Here is an 18720-nt window from a genome sequence, read left to right on the forward strand (position 1 = left end):
TGAAGAATAAAACCTATGTTTGTACAGATGTGGTCAAAAGGTATAGAAACCTCTCCACAAATAGTCGTTTGCATTTCAAAATTAATCTACTTCAGCAAATGCTTGTACTCTTTCCAGAACTGCTTCTTCAAATGCAAACTTGACTTGAATTCATCTTCATGAATGTTATTAAAAGGAGAATTCTAACTTCCATGTACAACAGTTTGTAGGAAGTGAACTTCGATTTCACAGAAGTTAATATTTTCCCTCAAAATTGTCTTATTCCAAATAACACAAGAATTTTTATCTTGTGATTAATTGCAACTTACCAACATAGCACAAGGAACAGTGGTAAGTAATCGCAGTGAACCCTTTTTAGGTTCAAAATACCAAATTCACAGAAGAGTTTTATTTCATTGTTAACTAGGTTGACTGGACGTATTAAATCCAGAGAAATAGAGAGGACTGTTCATTTTGGACAACATAGTGATTTCTAGCATATCTGAGAAATATAATGGTTTAGGGTAGAATGGATTAGAAAAGTGGTTTTCCTACAAAATGAAAGAAAATTTTCTGTGTTCTTCCGAAGTATACGAACCAAACTGGGAAATGTCCCTAAACAATCTCTTTTAAACGGCAATGAAATGGGGAGGAATTTAGTGCTTCTCAGTGGACATACTGGCTGAGACAGAGAGAGACAGAGAGGTTTAAATACCAAAATTAATCTTGGTATCTTGGGTAGCAGTGGGGATATTCCTGAAGGTGTACTAGGAGATAGTGCTTGACAGAAAGCACAGAGAGGAAGACAACTCCACGGTGCAAGTGCTGTTTTTGTTGCTCTGGTCTGTCTTTTGAAGCACACTACAATGAATTTGCCCAGACTAGCAGAGGGCAGAGAGGGAACAGAAGAACTCTCCGTCAACTGTCCATTGCAGCTGGGTTATTCAGGCAGTGGCAAGTTTCATTCTGAAGAAGGAGCATGGGGCCGTTCGTATCTTGTTCTCCTGCCCTCCGTGGGCATTCTTTCCAAACTTGTACATCAGCCTTCTGTCCCCTCGTTCCAAAATGCCAGTTTTGTAATAGTAACTGCAGGGGGGAAAAGAAAAGAAAACAAAGGAGAAAACAGTAGAAGAATGGAGTAGTAGTAGAAGTCACATTAGAGGAGTTCTTTACATGGACTTCATGGCAGGAGAACAGCACGAGTCATTGTGTTCTTTATAGTCAGAGAACTCCTGTCTTTCTGTTAAATTGCTCTTGTGACTTTGAAGAGCATTAAACTTTCCCAGATGCCTTGGAGTATGCCTTCCACTGTTGAAAGATACAAGAATTAAGAAGAAATGTGTTCTTTGGTTGTATTTTTTCCCTAAGCTTACCACAGTTCCGAAGAAACGACCAATGCTACTGCTACAGCAAAACTGGTCATTTTGTAGGGGTCACTTGGCAAACAATCTGAAATTCTCACATGAGGTAAAGTATTATAGCTTTTTTGTCATCAGTAGAGTTACAACTCTGGTTCTAGACGATATAATAGGGCTAAATGTAAAGCAATACAAAGCAGAGCCAGTGCTATCTCATAACCTATAGAAAAAAATAAGAAAATAACCGGACATCCCACCACCCACTCACTCCTCCACCCTGAGTTTTCAGTATAGTTATGAAAAATGGATGCTGAGGTAGAAGTCAACTGAAATGAGAGGTCCTGCTGCCTGGTAACTCACCGGAAAGCTCTGATCAATTTTTCAGATGTCATTCTCTCATTTTTCTTCCTTTGTCCCCACATCTTTGCCAGAGCTTCTGATTTAACAACACGAAAAATGCCTTGCCCTCTGTCTTCCCGTTCCAGTATGCCACTGTTTTCATCAGGAGGAAGGAGCAAATCTCTTACAAATTCCCACAAATGAGAATTTTGCAGGTCTTGAACAGGAAGAAGACAGCTATTCAGCAGATGTTTTCTTACACATGCCAAAGTACTAAGGTAGAATTCTGTTTACAGAACATTTTGTTATCGGGTTGTCAACTTCACAAACCAATTGCACTTATTCCAGTTTAACTTTCAAAATTATAGTGCATTGCCTCTCTGTAACTGGCTTCAAATTACTTGCTCCGGAAAAATATAAATCACGGTCATGTAAACACCTATGATTCTAGAATACGTTTTTTACTGCATAAAATAGTGAATTTTACTGTCTGGCAAAGTTATTGACATTCATACCTTATCTTCCACTGATCCTCAGTGACTTCAACACAGTACTTTACTTAACTTGATGTTTTAAAAGCAATTTTCAATTTCATTTGAAGTGTTTTAAGCGAAAGATTGTAACAAACATTGGCTTGCCTGAAAATGAGACAATAGAATGAGGAGTTGCAAAGTCTATTTCCCAGCATTGCTAGAATCTTCTGCTATTTCAATTCAGTTCTAAAGCTTTTTGAGCACCAGATGGGCTATAAAAAAATGGGACTCTACTATAAAAGCTGTTAGAGCTATTATATGCAGTCATTGCCTTAACTTCAGATTAGTTTCTAGCTAATCAAAGTGCTGTGGGTTAAATGAATGTTCAATCCCAACACTGACTACAAGCATTTAAAAATCATGAGTCAGACCCCCCCCCCAACAGCTCAAGGTCCTGAGAGCAATATAAGAATAATGACAATTATAAAAATATCTGAGGTTTCTTAATTGGTTTTCTGCATTTAGAGCCTTTAGGTTATTTTCAGCTTATGTTTTTCCAGTATCTCTACCACTAAGATAACTACAAGCACTTTAAAAAGGTAAACAGAAAAGGAAGTATGGCTTTAAGAAAAATGCAAAAATACCTCAAGTCTCATGATAAAACGGTGAGAGCTGGCAGTATTTAAAAGCTAAACCTCAGTGAAATTTTGTTTGTGGTGTCATTAAAGTTTCATTTGATAACCACACGGAGGTGGAGAATTAGAGCAACATAGCTTGTGTAATCTTAACTTCAGTTTTGAATTTCTGATATGTACTTATTCTACCATGACTGTGACGTTCTTGGACATTAATGCTACCTGCCCTCTTGCATGCCTTATCACGGGTTGGGACTGAACTGCAGAATAACGTGAGAAGTGAAGAAAGAACTCCTGAGTCTGGTAGCAACTTGGTCAAAAGGTCACCTATTCAAATGCCATGCAACATTAAGTCAAAGCAAGCTACTAACTTTACTAAAGCTCTAGCAGAAAGGTAAACCCATGTCAATAATTAACACGGAACTTCATGGATTGCAGCACAAAGAACCATGAAATTTTTGTCTATGCTCTGTTCAAAATACTTGGATTCTTTAGGCTCTTTAGACACATGGAATTTGGTGCATGGTGTGCATGGACAAAATGTACTCCTCCATGATGTGCAGGCTGAAGACTTCTTGCTTACTGCTGTGCAGTGTTTCTAAAAAGTCAAAACTTCCTCAGCAGGCAATATGCTTGCACAAATGACCAACACTTCAACAGTGTCTGTCTCAATATTGCAGTGGTGTGGAGAGCAATCAGAAGAGGAAAATGAATGACTGCAACGGGAAGAATTATTAAAGTGTGTTAACAACAGTTGCATGCAATCATAGAATCATAAAATAGTTTGGATTGGAGGGGACCTTTAAAGGTCATCTAGTCCAACTTCCCTTGCAATGAGCAGGGACATCTTCAACTAGATCAGGTTCGTCAGAGCCCAATCCAACCTGACCTTGAATGTTTACAGGGATGGGACATCTACCACCTCTCTGGGGAAAGTTGTCCAGTGTTTCACCACTCTAGTGGCTACAAAAAATTACATCTGTTTGGTATACATCTAGTGAGAGGGGTGATCAGTGAAATCCTGTGAGACTGACTACAAAGTGAAGACCCATCAATCCATTTCACTGGATAGGTAGTAGTGGGCTAAAAATAACAAAATAGGGGAACTTTTGTGAAGATGGGCTGCGGTTTTAAATTCTTATATCCCGTTCTGTTTATGTTTCTGAGAGCTAACCTCCAAGAGTTTGTTTTGCTGCATGTGAAACCATAATATTAAAAAAAAGATGGAAGCATGATGTTTATATACATGCAGGGCTATCTGCAGGGCTTATGCTTTCTGTTATGAAGGTTTCATAGCATACTCGGAGTCTGCTACTGGCCCAGAAGAGCATCAGCTAGAATTGTCAAGACAGTGTTCCAGAATATATTTTTTTTTCTGACTGCTTCTTTTCACTGGAGTCTTTCATGTCAATGAGTTTGTTCAGTATTCTTTTATTGGCTGAAGGGTTTGACCAAGGCAGTATCCCACACTCCCCAAATCCTGAAGTGGAACGCAGGTAAATCCAGCCAGAAGCACTAATACCCCAGAGCTGACTGAGAGTTATTAGATTATTAGAGCTGGTTATGGTCAGAACTGAGTGATTACAGAATATTCTGATTATGCTTAGATGTAGTCAGACACCTGATATTTTTTAGCTTTACCCATTTCCCTCCTCAGCAGATAAATAGCAAGCTTGGCTGTGTTTAGGATCAATAGGATTTGTATTTCTGACTGTATGTTAGTCCACCAGCTGTACTACCACTCGCAAAAATTAGGAGTATTCTCATGGAAATGAAGCCATGCTTCTGGCCTTTTGGAATCTATGCACAAAAGAACATCTTTGCTCTGCTCAGTGCCTGGCTTGCAGCCTCAGCGAATGTACAAAGGCTCCCCTTCTTTTGAAGGGTATTCTCCCTTCAAAATACTAATTCAGAATTGTTAGGATGTCTGCTAATCTTTACTTCTCTGCATACTGCAGGTATTTCAGGAAAAGCATTAGAGAAGAAGTAAATGGCCTGGATTTTTTTTTTTTTTTTTTCATTTTAGAAGTCCCTTGAACTGTTAAATATTGCTAATCTTTGAATACAGTCCATTCCCATTGAATGGAGCTTATTACGTACAAACAAGTTTAGTTACAGCTCTTGTTGGATGGCTTTGTTTCTTTTGCATCAGTAAAAAAGGAAATGCCTAAAAGGGAAAAATATAACCCAGTGTTCATTTTTTTTCTTCGCAAGAATAACTTCTGAACTGAAACTTAAAGCCAAGTCCCAGCCTTTTGCATCATTGCTTGTGAATATTTCTCAGAATATTTGTTGTAGAAAATGTAGACTATAAAACCATGAAATAATTTTTCAACTTTGCTGCTGCTAAAATAATTTGTCCCCCCACTACTCTGGTTATGTCTGTGGGGCTTTTTTTTAAAATCTTGGGGTTTCTTCTTACTCTTTGCATCATGTCTATGTGTCTCTATTCACATGATTCACGTGTATTAAGTTTCCTTTCCCACTGGTCCCTTCACGTTTGATTTTTGCTGTCATCTATATCACATTTTCCTCTCCCTTTGTTTACACTTAGACTAGTCCTTTCTCATTCAGCCCCTTGTCCCTTCAAAACTACTCCTGCAGTCTTCCCTTCCTCCTTCCCCTAAGTCAAAATCACCTCTACTGATGGAAATCAGATCTTCACATGGCTGGAACTTGTCTGCATCGGTAGTTCAGTATCACCTTTGTAAAGGAGTCGTTACATTCACAAGACACAAATAAATGCATTGCACATACAAATGTGCATTCAAGGAACTTAATTCATGTTTTGAGTCTGGCATGCAAAATTGGGAAAAGCTAGAATTAAGCCTGCTTGTGCAGATGCAGACACAGTTTGCTCCATTGTTTAAGTACGTTGTGACAAGGTCTTGCATTACTGGACCATACACTGCCTTTCCTCATAGGCCTTTATGCAACTCATAAAGGTGGATATGCATGATCTGTTGTATTTAATTTACTGCCAAGTGTTCAATGTCTGCACCGACTATAAAAAGTTAATTTTCTTAATGAGCTTTTCTTCCCAGCTCTCTATTCTTTAATTCCCTCAATAACGTCCTTATCTCCTGCATTTAATAATCTCCTAAATGGCCTGCCTAACATCATACATGAATATTGGGTGGAAGACAGGAATGGCTGCCAGTCCCAGAGGAGAGCAGTGCCAACCTAAAACACAGGATTGTTTTGTTCTTCTGGCAGCCTCTAGTCTTTCTCACCTCTCCCAGTCTTACCTATCCTAGTGACAACAGTCTCAGTCACTGCACATCCCTACTTCGTTTTGATAATGCTTATCCACACGTTTTCTTATGCACTGCCTTGTCTCCTGTCTTCCCAGTCTCTCAAGGCTCCTGTTCCTTTCAGCTTCAGCCTGCCCTCCCCCCCACATCACCCTCCGCCGCTGCCTTCTCCCTTTCTGGTCCCTATGACTCGCTGGCCGCTCTCCCCACTGCGCAGCTGAGAGGTGGGTAGGGGATCAGTGAAGGATGGCTAAGCTCCAGCACGTTGTGACCCAGCAGCTGCTCACCATTGGGAGCCGCTGGCAGTGTGAGCTCCCATGGGGATGTCCAGGATCCTCATGCCTAAACCTTTATTTCTTTCCCAGCAGCCCTATGGCTCCAGTTTGGTCAAATACTTCCCTAAACCAGAGAAGTCTTGGGCCATAAAGGGCTCCAAGCAGCTAAAACACTCCTCAGTTTCTCATTGCTATGGCATAGGGAAATGACATTCTGAATTACCCTGCTTAGCAGAAAGTCTTTTGCTCATATCATCACAATGGACCCTGGTAGAATTATCCTAACTGGACATACACGCTAATTAATCTTTGGGAAAGAATAAATATAGAGAAAGGATATCTGCAGCAGAGATTTCACTTCTCTTTCGCTTAGACAAAACTGTCAATAACTTAGTTTCTTAACCTAAGTTCATTGAAGCAGTAATAAATCTTCCAAGACAAGGTTAAAAATAGTAAATTAAAATTGTTTCCATTCAAGAATATCATTAAGCCTACTACTAATGAGGTGGATTATCAGTGCATACTGCACTGATAATAACGCCATCAAACAAAACTTCTTGCTTTTTAAGAAGCAGAGCAACCTTCACTACTTTGAGTTACAGGAATAACAATGTTATGTCTTTCTATATTCAGTCAGGATGTAAACCTCCCTTGGATTATGCAGGTTGACTAGTTTCAGTAGAAAGGCCAACAAGAGAGCAGTACTGGGGTTTGTTTTGAGCCCTGAATGGCTCACAGAGGTGAGCCTGGTCTGCGTGTGATTGTGAGGCATTGAGCTTGTCTTCTGCTTGCCATGTCTCTCTGTGTTCCTCAACGCAGTGTCTAAGTGGCCTCTGCATTTTGCCTTTCTTCAGTGCTCAAGGCTGTGGATGCCACATTTTCTGTTAGTGTGAAATTCACACAAAAATGCCATGCTTTTTGTTTTGTGGTTGGTGTCTGGAATACTGACCGTGCATCCTGATAATCTGTAAGATGAAGCACAAGTATTGGCCATAAATGCCTGCAGCATCTAGGGAACTCTTCTTCGGTCATGTTGCACAACTGTAAGCTGTTGATATTAAAGTGGGAAAAGGAAATGCAGTTGGCATCTAGTTTGTACTGGTCACAGCAAAACTGCAACCATTCACAGATATTGTGCTTATTCCAGTATTATGGGTGGATGGATATCCAGAAAGAATAAGAATCTGCAACATGCTTGACAAGAAAGACGAACTTTGCAACGCAAAACTCCTGCTACGCTTCATTTTAATAAACATATTTCAAGCAAAAGTTATCCCTCTCCTTTCTTCTGTTATGACTGTAGTCTGCTTTCCTTATTCCTCTAGAACACACCAGGCCCTGCCGTTTGCATTTTCCTGTCTCCTATTGTCACAGCCTTTTGTATTTCAAATATTCACGTTAATTGTGTCAGACATTTCAACAGAAAGTGCTTACATGTGGAAAAAAAATGTGCCTCTTAAAATGGCAATTCAAAAACATTGAAAAAGGTCAGAGTGCAGAATTTGAGAGAACTTAACACTCTGCAGTGCAAAGGAGTGGTGCGTTCCTAGAACTAAAATAACCTTGGACCTCACACGTGAAAGTACTGCTAGTCAAAGACACCTAGCTACTTTCTGTGGCAGATGGGTAAATACCATTAATTTACTATAATTTTTCTTATAATTCCAGCAAGTTCTTTTACTTCTTTCATCTAAAATAACATTGTTGTTATCATAATAGGGAATATTTTGTTGTTAGATTAGAAACTGAAAAATGTATTACTCAACACACTTATCACTGGATAAACATTTCTGATAGATAAATGAAAGAGTGAAAGAGCTTTTAAGTAAACCTGCCAGGAAATTGAAACCTAAAACTATTTTACCAATTAAAGGCCCAATTTATAACAAGCTTCTCTCCCCAGCAATGCAGTTACCAGGAAAATGTATAAAAATATGTATATATTTGCAATAAGTCTTTTCATTTTCACCTCAAAAAATGTATTTTAACTATTACTGATGTAAAATCTAGGTCTGGTATGATAAACCTACGTGCTGCAGCAAACAAGCATGACCTGTGACTCAAACACTTTTTCTCTAGAATCAAAACCCAGGCTCCTATTATTGGAGGTGGTTGGGCTTATAGTGATGGGCACACGCTTTAAAAAGCTCTGCTTTTTGTTTCACTGGTCTAGAGTGCTACATGTATGCAAAGGTCTAATCTTGCAGGCTTCTTCTGTTGGATGTCTGTGCAGTTGCAGCTACCTTTTTTAGGTGATTGGAACAATTATAGGCAATGGCAAAAATATGTCCTTCCTGTACGCGCTCAGATAACGCTTAAGGAAAACAGAATTCAAGTCTGCATCTTGGAATCATTATTTTCATTCATTCATTACTCAATTTGTCTCTATTATTTTAAACTTTTTAAGGATGACTAGTAATTTGTCTCAGGTGAGATTCTTAAGCAGTTACAGGAATCCCAGCCTTGAGAGGTTATTGCTTTAGGAGCATTAAGGATTCTAAATTGATTTTTAATATATTATCTGTAATATTTATTATATCACTGGAGTGGCACAGTTACAGAACAGTAAATACCAATAGAAAGGCAATCAAACATGTGAATAAGAGTAGTGTAAAGAAATCAGAAAATGTTTAGTTTATTTTCACATCTCACAGCATCTTACACTTGACTTAAATTTATAGTTTCTCAGTCTGGTCATTCACTAATTATTATTTCATTTCCAAATGAATCCTGAATATTTCATTTTAGGCATTGCTTATATGAAATTGTAATTCAAAATAGGTTATCATAACACTGCAAGCCAAGTGAATTGTATCTGTCTTTTGTCTAGATAGCCAGTCCAGAGCGCAAAATGATGCAAATAATAGTCTGTATATGTTTCCAAAGTAAAATTAATTCAAAGGGTACAAAATTGTGACAGAAAAACTAAAATAGGGATCATGCAACTTAAATGGCTTCTGTGAAGTAATACTTCTAATTGTAAGTTGTAAAAATTTACATAAGAATTTGTGTTGGTTTAATGGATCATTCCCATTCTATAAATATCTTCATATGTATGCACATACAGAATTAATGTAATACTTAACACTGTTTTTTAAACCCTGAGATACTGTTGTGACATACTAGGAAAGCCACGAGGTGGGCAGAACCTCTGGGTCTGACTTTTTGGACCCATACCTTGAGGATATTTGAGTCTCAGATTTTATTCAGTTCCTCATTTAAAAGGAAAATCAGATAAGCTTGACATTGGATTGGCTTTATGAGCCCTGTCGACTGCGCACACCCGGCTACGTCACAGTCTGAAGGCTTCCTTGGGGGAGAATGGGAGTGCTGCGAGCACCAGGCTTACAAGGCTTCTGCCAGGCAAAAAAAACAAAAAAGCTTTAAAATTAGGCTTGAGCTCTGCGGGAATCCCAATTTCAGAGGTTGCTCAAGAAAAGCAGAAGGATGAATCGATCCCTTTGCGGGACAAGGCAAACTTTTTTTTTTTAATCCTCTGCCAACAGCCTCCCGCCCCCCCTTAGGAAAACTGGACCGTCACCGTGGCCTCAGCTAGACATACTTCGCAGCAGAGGGGCCTCCCTGTGGGGCTGGGCGTGAATCCGGCCCTGTGTTTCACAGGCCGCTCCATGAGCTGCTGGACTAAGCCAGCCCACACCCCTTCACTGTATCTGTGTGCAATATGCAGCCAAGTGACACGGCTTTGTTCTTCTATCTACCAGAGTGTTGGATTGCTTTTTTTTTTCTATATTAAGGCAACATGAAAGAAAAGCACCATTATTTATTTTGCCGTTCCACAGGTACAGTGAATAACCTTGAGATACTTGGATGTTGGTCTTGAAACTTTGACTTGATTGTGATTAATATCAGCCTTTGCTGGGAATATTTATATTGCCGTATAAACGGTACAGCATGTTTCTTTCATGGAGCAGCACTCTTCTGGTCTAGTTTCCTTGTTTGTTTTGGCTTTGCAAAGGCTCAGATTTTATTTTTTTTTTTAATATCCCAGGGCCCCCTGAAGCACTGTCGTATATGATGAGCATTTAAAAGGCCCCGCTTTTGCTTATGCTCTCGCCTTTTGTTTCTCATACCAGAATTCAGGGATCTTTTCCATCTTCTAAATGATGGACGTGTCCAAGGTATTGTGCCACTGTAGAAGAAAATATCGTCCAAAGTCAAAGGCTCTATGAAAGGTTTTGGAGCTAGACTTTCTGTATGTTTTCTGTATTATTTTCCCTTTTTCACCCAGTGCTGCAAAACAGAGAGAAGAAATGAAAATGACACAGTATTTTTAGCGTCACAGATTTTAACTTCCTCCACTTTCTATTAAAAAAAAACAGATGCCCCCCACCCCAATATAAATTGTGATATATTCTGATTGACACAAAATAAAAACAGCACAGGAGCTGAGCCCAGTGACAGCCTGTAAATCTTCATCTGTTTCTTTCTACGGTCTTGCCATCCCTTTTTCATCTGTTTAACCTTGAGCTTCCACTTTGTTTCTAGCACGCACAAAACAGGTTTTCAAGAGATCATGATTCTTAAGCCTATTGCTGTCAACAGAAGAAAGTATAAGTTGAAAGTTATTACACTGACCTCCATTCTTCTCTGGCTTCAGAGCAAAGTATTTCCTTTTCTGATCAAGGTCTGCTTGTGCAAGAGCGGTGGCACTGTGATAGTGGTTTTATTTGTGTGAGCTAGACGTGTTAAATGTAATCCTTGGCTGCTGTGTAAGAAATGATAAAAGAACTCACAGGTTGGTTTAAATTTGTTTCAGGAAAGAAATTATTGTAACCACGAAGGACTCCTGGAAAGCCTAAATGCATCAAAAATTGAGCAATAGAAAACATGTGGAAAAAGAAACATAGCTCCTACCCTGGTCAGAAAAGGCTGATTATTTCCTCAGCTCAGCTTTGCTTAGCAAGAGGCAGTCTGAGATGACTGTTGCACAAAGCTGTGTGTCTTAAGACCTGAGGGAGCTTGGCACTTAGCTACAAGTGGAATTCAGTTCAACAGAACTGCTGCGGTACGGATGAGGCACCTTCACCTGGATGAATTCAGAACTGCGCAGCTGTAGAGTCACACGCCTTATACTGTTAAGGAAGTAACGGACAGCAGCAAAGCTAGAAATTGTCAAAATCACTCAGCAGTGTGGCTGCTTTCAGTGTGGTTGCAATCAACCCAGCAGATGGGCTGCTTTCCTTTGGCAAATGCTGTTCTGCTGATATCAGAAGTTCCCTTGGGATTATTCAAATTTCAGTGTTGTGGTTTTTGGGTTTGGGTTTGGGTTTTTTTTGTTGTTTAAAAAAGTGGAAGAAGATTGAATAACAGGCAAATCTATACTAAAAATCCAGGCAAAGGAAGAAGAATTATTCTGACTGATCCAAAATTAACTTAAAATCGAATCACGTCAGATATTTAAAAATGCTTGTTTAAATTTTAAAACAGAATACTTTCTGTGATTTCAGATTAAATTTAGGATTGTGTTCTATGTTGGAATGAAAACTTATATTAAAACAATATGATTTTTTAAAAAATAAAAATTAACTTTCTGCAGGGCTTTAAATACAGCCATGTAGTTAAAGCAAGGAGATTTATATTCTACCTTGTATGTCAAATTTAGCAATGTAGAAACAAAACACTATGTCTTCAGTGGTCATGGATTAGCACCATCAGAAACCCAGTGGAAAGTTCTCCTCTTTATTACTCAAACTCTGCCTTGGCAAAACAAAGTCTTTGCTATAAGACGAGCAGTGTTCTCATGCAAAAGGAGAAAAATGGCTTTGGAAGAGAAAAATGTTGCATAAAAGCATAATTTTTTCCCAGTTTTTACCAAAATTTTGGCCTAGAAACATCAGTGGTTTGTGCTACCTTTCTTTTCAGAGCCTGTTGGAAGATTCAGCCTGAGTGCAGAGAAGACTATGTCGTGGTTTAGCCTCAGATGGCAACAAAGAACCACGTGCCGCTCGCACGTGCCTTCCTAACACAGGAAGGATCGTAAGAAAAGGCAAGACTCTTGGGTTGGGACAAAAGCAGTTTAACAGAACAGCAAAGGGAACAGGCAAACAACAACAACACGGACAGGGGAATATACAAACGCGATTACGGGACCGCCGCTCCGCCGCTCCCCGCCGCTCGCCGACCGGCCGGACCCGGGACGCCCCAGCCCGCTTTTAAGCAGCAAGTTCCTGCCCCCTCCCCCGGCAGCTCAGGGTGGGCGTGGCTCACATGGCATGGAATACCAGGAAAAGTTAACCCTATCCCCACCGGAACCAGGACAACTATTAGGACTATTTAGGAATTTAAACTGTTTAGAAGGGAGAAGGTTTCTAATAAGTAACACTTACTTAAGCTTCTGAACTGGGACCTGTCCTGGCACTGGGACATTTGGAATTCCTTCAGAGTTGGGATCCCCGCATGAGATGGATGGCCTGGTAAAGCATAGGGTTTCCACGTGCACAGTTAAAGGATTGCAGGCTTAACTTCGGCAAATTCTGCAGCGGGGAACACTTGTGTTATTGTGGATGTATTTCCACAGCCATACAGTTCTCACCAGAACTTTCAGGCTTTCAGAATCCTAATTTTTGCCAGTTTAGTGACCAGTATTTATCTGGTCACAGATATAAATTACGAAGTTGCAGAGCTTTTGAGGAACTGTAAATCTCCCGAATTAAATTACTCTTCCATTATATAGCTGAAGTTCTGTATTATGGGAATGTTTTTGGTGATACATGCTGGATTTCAAGCAGATGGGGTAAACAAAAGGAGTCAAGAATCTGAGGCCATAGTTGTCCGGCCCGTCTTAATAAACCATGTTGTCCTTTGCAAGTTTCTGCTTGCACTAGGTGAATCACCTTTTCAAATGAGGGCAAAGCATTAGTTCAACACAATGCATAACAAAACAAAAGCTGCTCCTTGTTACTACTCTTCCTGTGTACCTTTACCTTGCACGGCTGGTGATACGCTTGAAAAGGTCAGTAAGACTAGAAAATAGATTGCATATAATAGAAGGCTTAGCAGCAGGTTCATGCTGCATGATTAGTCTTGAATGAATTAAATTCAAATCGCCCTTGACTTTTTGACATTGTTCATTTTTTTCTTTTGGAGTCTATTTACATACCCTTCTGATGATCACAGCTGGTATAGTCATCTTCGGTTGTCCCAGATAACTCTGTCCAAGACATCAGGGGATCACAAACCATTGCGTTTGACAGAAACATGCTCTGAGTTACTGTCTCCAGCATCACCTTAAGATATTAACACATTAGTTGAAGACAAAAAGACAATATCAAGGACTGAAGTTAAAAGGCTACAGGTATTATTCTCTTACTGTGTATGTATAGATCTGTGAGGTATCATTTCCCACCATCACCTAAACATCAGCTGAAGGTAATGATGATCTTCTGAAAACTGCAGTGAAGGAAGGAACTGAGAAATTCTGGAACAATGCAGCTGATGATGAAGAATTATTGTAATGACATGTTCCTAGGAACTTAATAATGCAATTTATTTATGTAAGAGTGAGGAATAAACCATAACATAATTAGAAACATGTAGATAAGATTAATATTATAGTTTAACATCCTTGGTAAAATTTTTGAGCAAGTTTCCATACAAACATATGAGAAAACATTGTTCTGTCCATAAGGATACTCACTTTGTCCATAAAACACTGCCACAGAAGTCAGCCAGTCCAGAGTGTGAGGAGATTAACAAAGTCTGAGAAAAAAAAATAGTGTTTTCAAAAGAGATTAGAAACTGAGAATTTATGCAGAAGACTGGTTGTAAACTTCGGGGAAGTACAGGAAGGTGTCTTGCACGAAAAGTGAGATGACTGAAGAATAAAGTAGTTGAGAACTAGTGATATTTCCATGAAATAAATGAGTGGCTGAGGCAAACATAATCTATGATATGAACTAAAGTAGGTACAGAAGAAGAGAATTTTTGCCCATCCCTTTCTCTTATATGTAGAATCATAGAATCACAAACTGGCTTGGGTTGGATGGGACATTGCAGGTCCTCTAGTTCCAACCACCCTACCATGGGCAGGGACACCTTCCACTAGACCAGGTTGCTCAAAGTCCCATCCAACCTGGTCTTGAACGCTTCCAGGGTTGGGGCATCCACAAACTCCCTGGGCAACCTGTTCCAGTGTCTCACCACCCTCACAGTAAAGAATTTCTTCCTAGTATCTAATAAAAATCTACCCTCTTCCAGTTTAAAATTGTTACCTCTCATCCTATCACTACACTGCCTGATAGAGTCCATCCCCATCTTTCCTGTAGGCCCCCTTTAGGCGCTGAAAGGCCGCTATAAGGTCTCACCAGGGCCTTCTCCAGGATGAAGAACACCAACTCTCTCAGCCTGCCTTCATAGGAGAGGTGCTCCAGCCCTCAGATCAGTTTCTCTGATCATCTTTGTGGCCCTCCTCTGGACATGTTCCAACAGGTCCATGTCCTTCGTATGCTGGGGGCCCCAGAGCTGGATGCAGTACTCCAAGTGGGGTCTCACCAGGGCAGAGTAGAGGGGCAGAATCACCTCTCTTGACCTGCTGGCCACAGTTCTTTTGATGCAGCCAGGATACAGTTGACTTTCTGGGCTGCAAGTGCACATTGCTGGGTCATGTTGGGGTTTTCATCCACCAACACCCCCAAGTCCATCTCCTCAGGGCTACTCTCAAGCCATTCTTCACCCAGCCTGTGTTTGTGCTTGGGATTGCCCAAACTCACATGCAGTACCTTGTACTTGGCCTTGTTGAACTTCATGAGGTTCATATGAGCTCACCTCTCAAGCCTGTCAAGGTCCCTCTGGATGGCATGTATCACATATGTATGGATTTTGCTCTTTGTGACTAAGACTCACAATGCCCAAGACCCTAGACCTCCCATATGAAATTTTGTAGAAATGGTGATTGTTTAGGAGACCTGAAAGAAAGAATTAAGTGGAAATTAAACCCATGGTTCTTTATGTTCTAATTCACATCTGCTTTTCTATTTGGGAGAGACTGGAAATGTTCCACGGACTAACTGCTGTGAATGCATAAATGGACCTGATTGTGGCTCTTATCTTTCATTCTTCACACAAAACTGCTCAAGCCTGTTTTGGCTCTTTTCTTCAGACCTAAGCTGCTTCTGCCTTTCATAACTAATTCAGCTTGGGTAATTGCTAGCAGAAAGACACCTGAGATGGTTAGCAGGGTAATACGATCGTAAAGATCAATGTGTAGTCCAAGATTATTACAAAGTCAAAAATTGTCCAAATAGCTGTGTATACTGAGGAAATGTGAAGGATTCAGAATTTTTCATGGATAGATGGCAGAATTGAAAGAAGACTCTGATCTTAGTCTAAATAAAGCAATGATGAGTTACAGAACATGGAAATGTTTGGGAGGCTCCTGAAATCCTTTCATATACTGGATTCCAAGAACATCACATTTCCCCCTAATCATACCATTATGATAGGAACATATGAGAATATAAACTATTGATCATTTTAGTCAATATGGTCAAAAAGTCTTTTCTCTATGCATTTCTGCCAAAGGATTTAGTGTAGAACACTTCATACATGTATATCTGTGTAATTGTGCTTTTGGATGAACACCATATATTCAGTGAGCAATACAGAATTGTACAGAATTCATACAACGTGATCCTTATGAATCTGCCATGTCTGGTCTCAGACACAACAGGATTACCAGAGTCTAAGTTTGTGATGGTTCCAATCTTATCTGACTGAGTGGACCACACAGAGAAATGGCATATCTATTTACAAACAATTTAGAAAGTCAAAATAGTGTCATTTTTATAATTTCCAAGTAGCTACAGAATGTATTCCAAATCTAAATTAGTACAAAATACTTAAATAGTTATCTTCTGCTGTTGCTTTAATGCTTAATTCCAGTACTTAATGAGATGATGCTGGCTTACTGTGCACAGAATTCTGAAGTTCACAGGGCCAGGTAGAAAGAGGTCAATGATTCTTTACTACAGTGCGAGTGTATCTCTGAGAAACAATGAATTAGAGACCTACTCGTGCTTACCATCTATGCCAAAGAAAACAATTGTTTACCACAAAGGCAAAACAATTTTGGCCCTCTTGAAATCGATCTTTCAACAGAAGAACTTCACCACTCATTAATCACCAAGGGGTGGCAGAACAGAGACGTGCAGAGGAGTTGAATGGAAAGTCAAGGAAGAACAGGGACAACTATGAGTCACTGACAACTCACTTGTATAACGACAGGACATTGCCAGAGATGTACCTACATCTGTGCAGTAGATGATCCCAGTTAGCACTTCTGAAAAAGGCTGAGACCTCCAGGATGTGTACGGTGACAATGATCTTCCCAGCCATACCCTCTGCAGCCAGTACACTCCTGTTCCAGTAGCAGTCATCCCTCCAGCACAATGAGCAGCCAACTGTAAGTATACCCTGATACGAACTCAGTGGGCAGAAATAAACTGCGGAAAGCCAATTACCATTTTGGACAGAGTAGAATATCTCTGCAGATCACTGGAGACACATGTTTTAAGAACGATTGTGAAGGTAACCTGGCCAAAGGATTGCCTCCACTCTCTATAACTGCCTCCCCATATGTCAGATTTCACACAGATAAATGTCTGTAATGAAATCCCACTCCTAGTCAAGACAGAGACAATTTTCCCATCAGGTTCATCAAGGAGATAATTTGATACCTTATTTCTACTGGCTGTCAGCAGAAAATAATTTCTATCTGACAGTTTCACAAGTTTAAGAGTTACTTCTTACTAGAAATGCAAATGAAAAAAGGTAGGAGGAAGGTGAGTTCACATTCTCTTTACAGTACAAAAAAAATTTCTCTGTTGACTTTTTTAGGCTAGTGCTTTTAGTGAAAAAATAGTCATTTGGAAATACGGCTTATATAAAAGAAGATATTACCCTGCAAAATTATAATCCTTGCTTCATTGGTGTAAGATTTAGCTAGAAGTAAAAAGTTACTAGTATTTGCATCATTGCTATTGCAAATGCTATTGGATTTGCATCACTGGTAATGACAGATTAGTAAATTTAGTGTCTCGCTTGTGAATTTTCATGATGATTTTTCTAAGGTGGAAAGTAGATTTGCTCAAGGTCGAATGATACATGGGAAGACAGGTGAACTGTTACAAGCAAAAAGAGGGGTGTGAAATAAAGGAAAGCCATTGGACTTGGAAAAATTAAGAACTAGACAGATGCTAGATTTTGTGGTTTACTGTGAGGAATCCAAGCTGGAAAACTAATTTTATGAAGTGGAATGGCAGCATCAGCCCCTGCTGAGGACTAGACGTGGACTCGCAGGTGTGGAACAAAGCTGCTGGATTCAAATCCTACCAACAGGCTTGACCATATGCTGTGACAGGCATCAAAAGCTATTTGGGAAGGAAAAATACTGTTTTACCCATATGCAGTTTATACTACGCCTCCCATATAGAGCTACGGATGTTCCAGAAAACAATGTTAATTATTAATATTATTAGCAAAGATAATATCCTGCAAACAGGATATTGTTTTGGGTCACATCAAACAGTATTTCACTATTATCTGGTGCTGCTTATGTGCATAGATTCATATCTGCTTAAATACACTTTGGGGATATAGACAGGGAGTTTTTTTAAAGAATGGGGAGCTTTAGAGCTCTTGGTTTTACTCCAGCTGGTGCTGCATTTGAAGAAGCTGTTACTTTGCTGTCACATTACACACAATCTCTTTTGATAGAGTGAGACAAGCCGAGATTGTTAATTTATTAAAAAATATTTGTGGAGGCTCATACTTGTCTCCGTTATTAAATCAGTAAACAAAAGTCAGTTGTTTATCATTGAGATGCACAAATGAGAATGGTAGGCAGCACCTCAGCTAGGTGCCTGATAAAATTGTCACAGCCAAACCACTTTGGCAGCCTACAGCCCTTTTAAAAACAGTTACTTCAATAAAGAAATTGAACTTACTTGTAGGTAGTTGATTACTCCGGATGCAGCAGTCAAGTCCAGAAGCAGGTCCTGGCAAGCAAGGGGGAGCAGGAGGCTTTAACAGCAGCACAGCCTGGCACTTTGGAAATAAAAAATCACCTGCAGGACTGTGATATGCAGAATGCCTTACAGGCTCGTTTGTTTTTTCAAGTTCTTATACACACCCCTTTTGATGACAGTGATAATATATAGAATAACACGGCCCACAGATTGGGGGAGAAACATTTCTCTAGTGCAGAAAGTTTACCTTTATCCCATGTTGCTTTTTTCTCTTTCTCTAAAAAGTACGACTCTTGGACCACATTAAGCAAACCTGGTATGTTTAAGCACTTGAACTAAGAGATTCTCACTCTTTCTTTCATGAGCTTAGCATGCAAGAAGGGTTATCACATGTTGTTCAGAGCTCTCAAAGCCCAGGAACTG

General features: G+C 39.7%; 1 protein-coding gene across 1 annotated transcript; it reads right to left on the reverse strand.

Moving 5' to 3' along the window:
* Positions 1-923: 923 nt before the first annotated feature.
* On the reverse strand, positions 924-13557 carry ELF5 (E74 like ETS transcription factor 5). Its single transcript, XM_074586805.1, is given in 7 exon segments — positions 924-1065; positions 1698-1893; positions 2965-3111; positions 4901-4951; positions 7263-7326; positions 7328-7497; positions 13434-13557. Coding segments are annotated over 7 exon segments (894 nt in total).
* Positions 13558-18720: the final 5163 nt, after the last annotated feature.

The sequence above is a fragment of the Larus michahellis genome, chromosome 4, assembly GCF_964199755.1.
Source record: "Larus michahellis chromosome 4, bLarMic1.1, whole genome shotgun sequence".
NCBI classification, from domain to species: Eukaryota; Metazoa; Chordata; class Aves; order Charadriiformes; family Laridae; genus Larus; species Larus michahellis.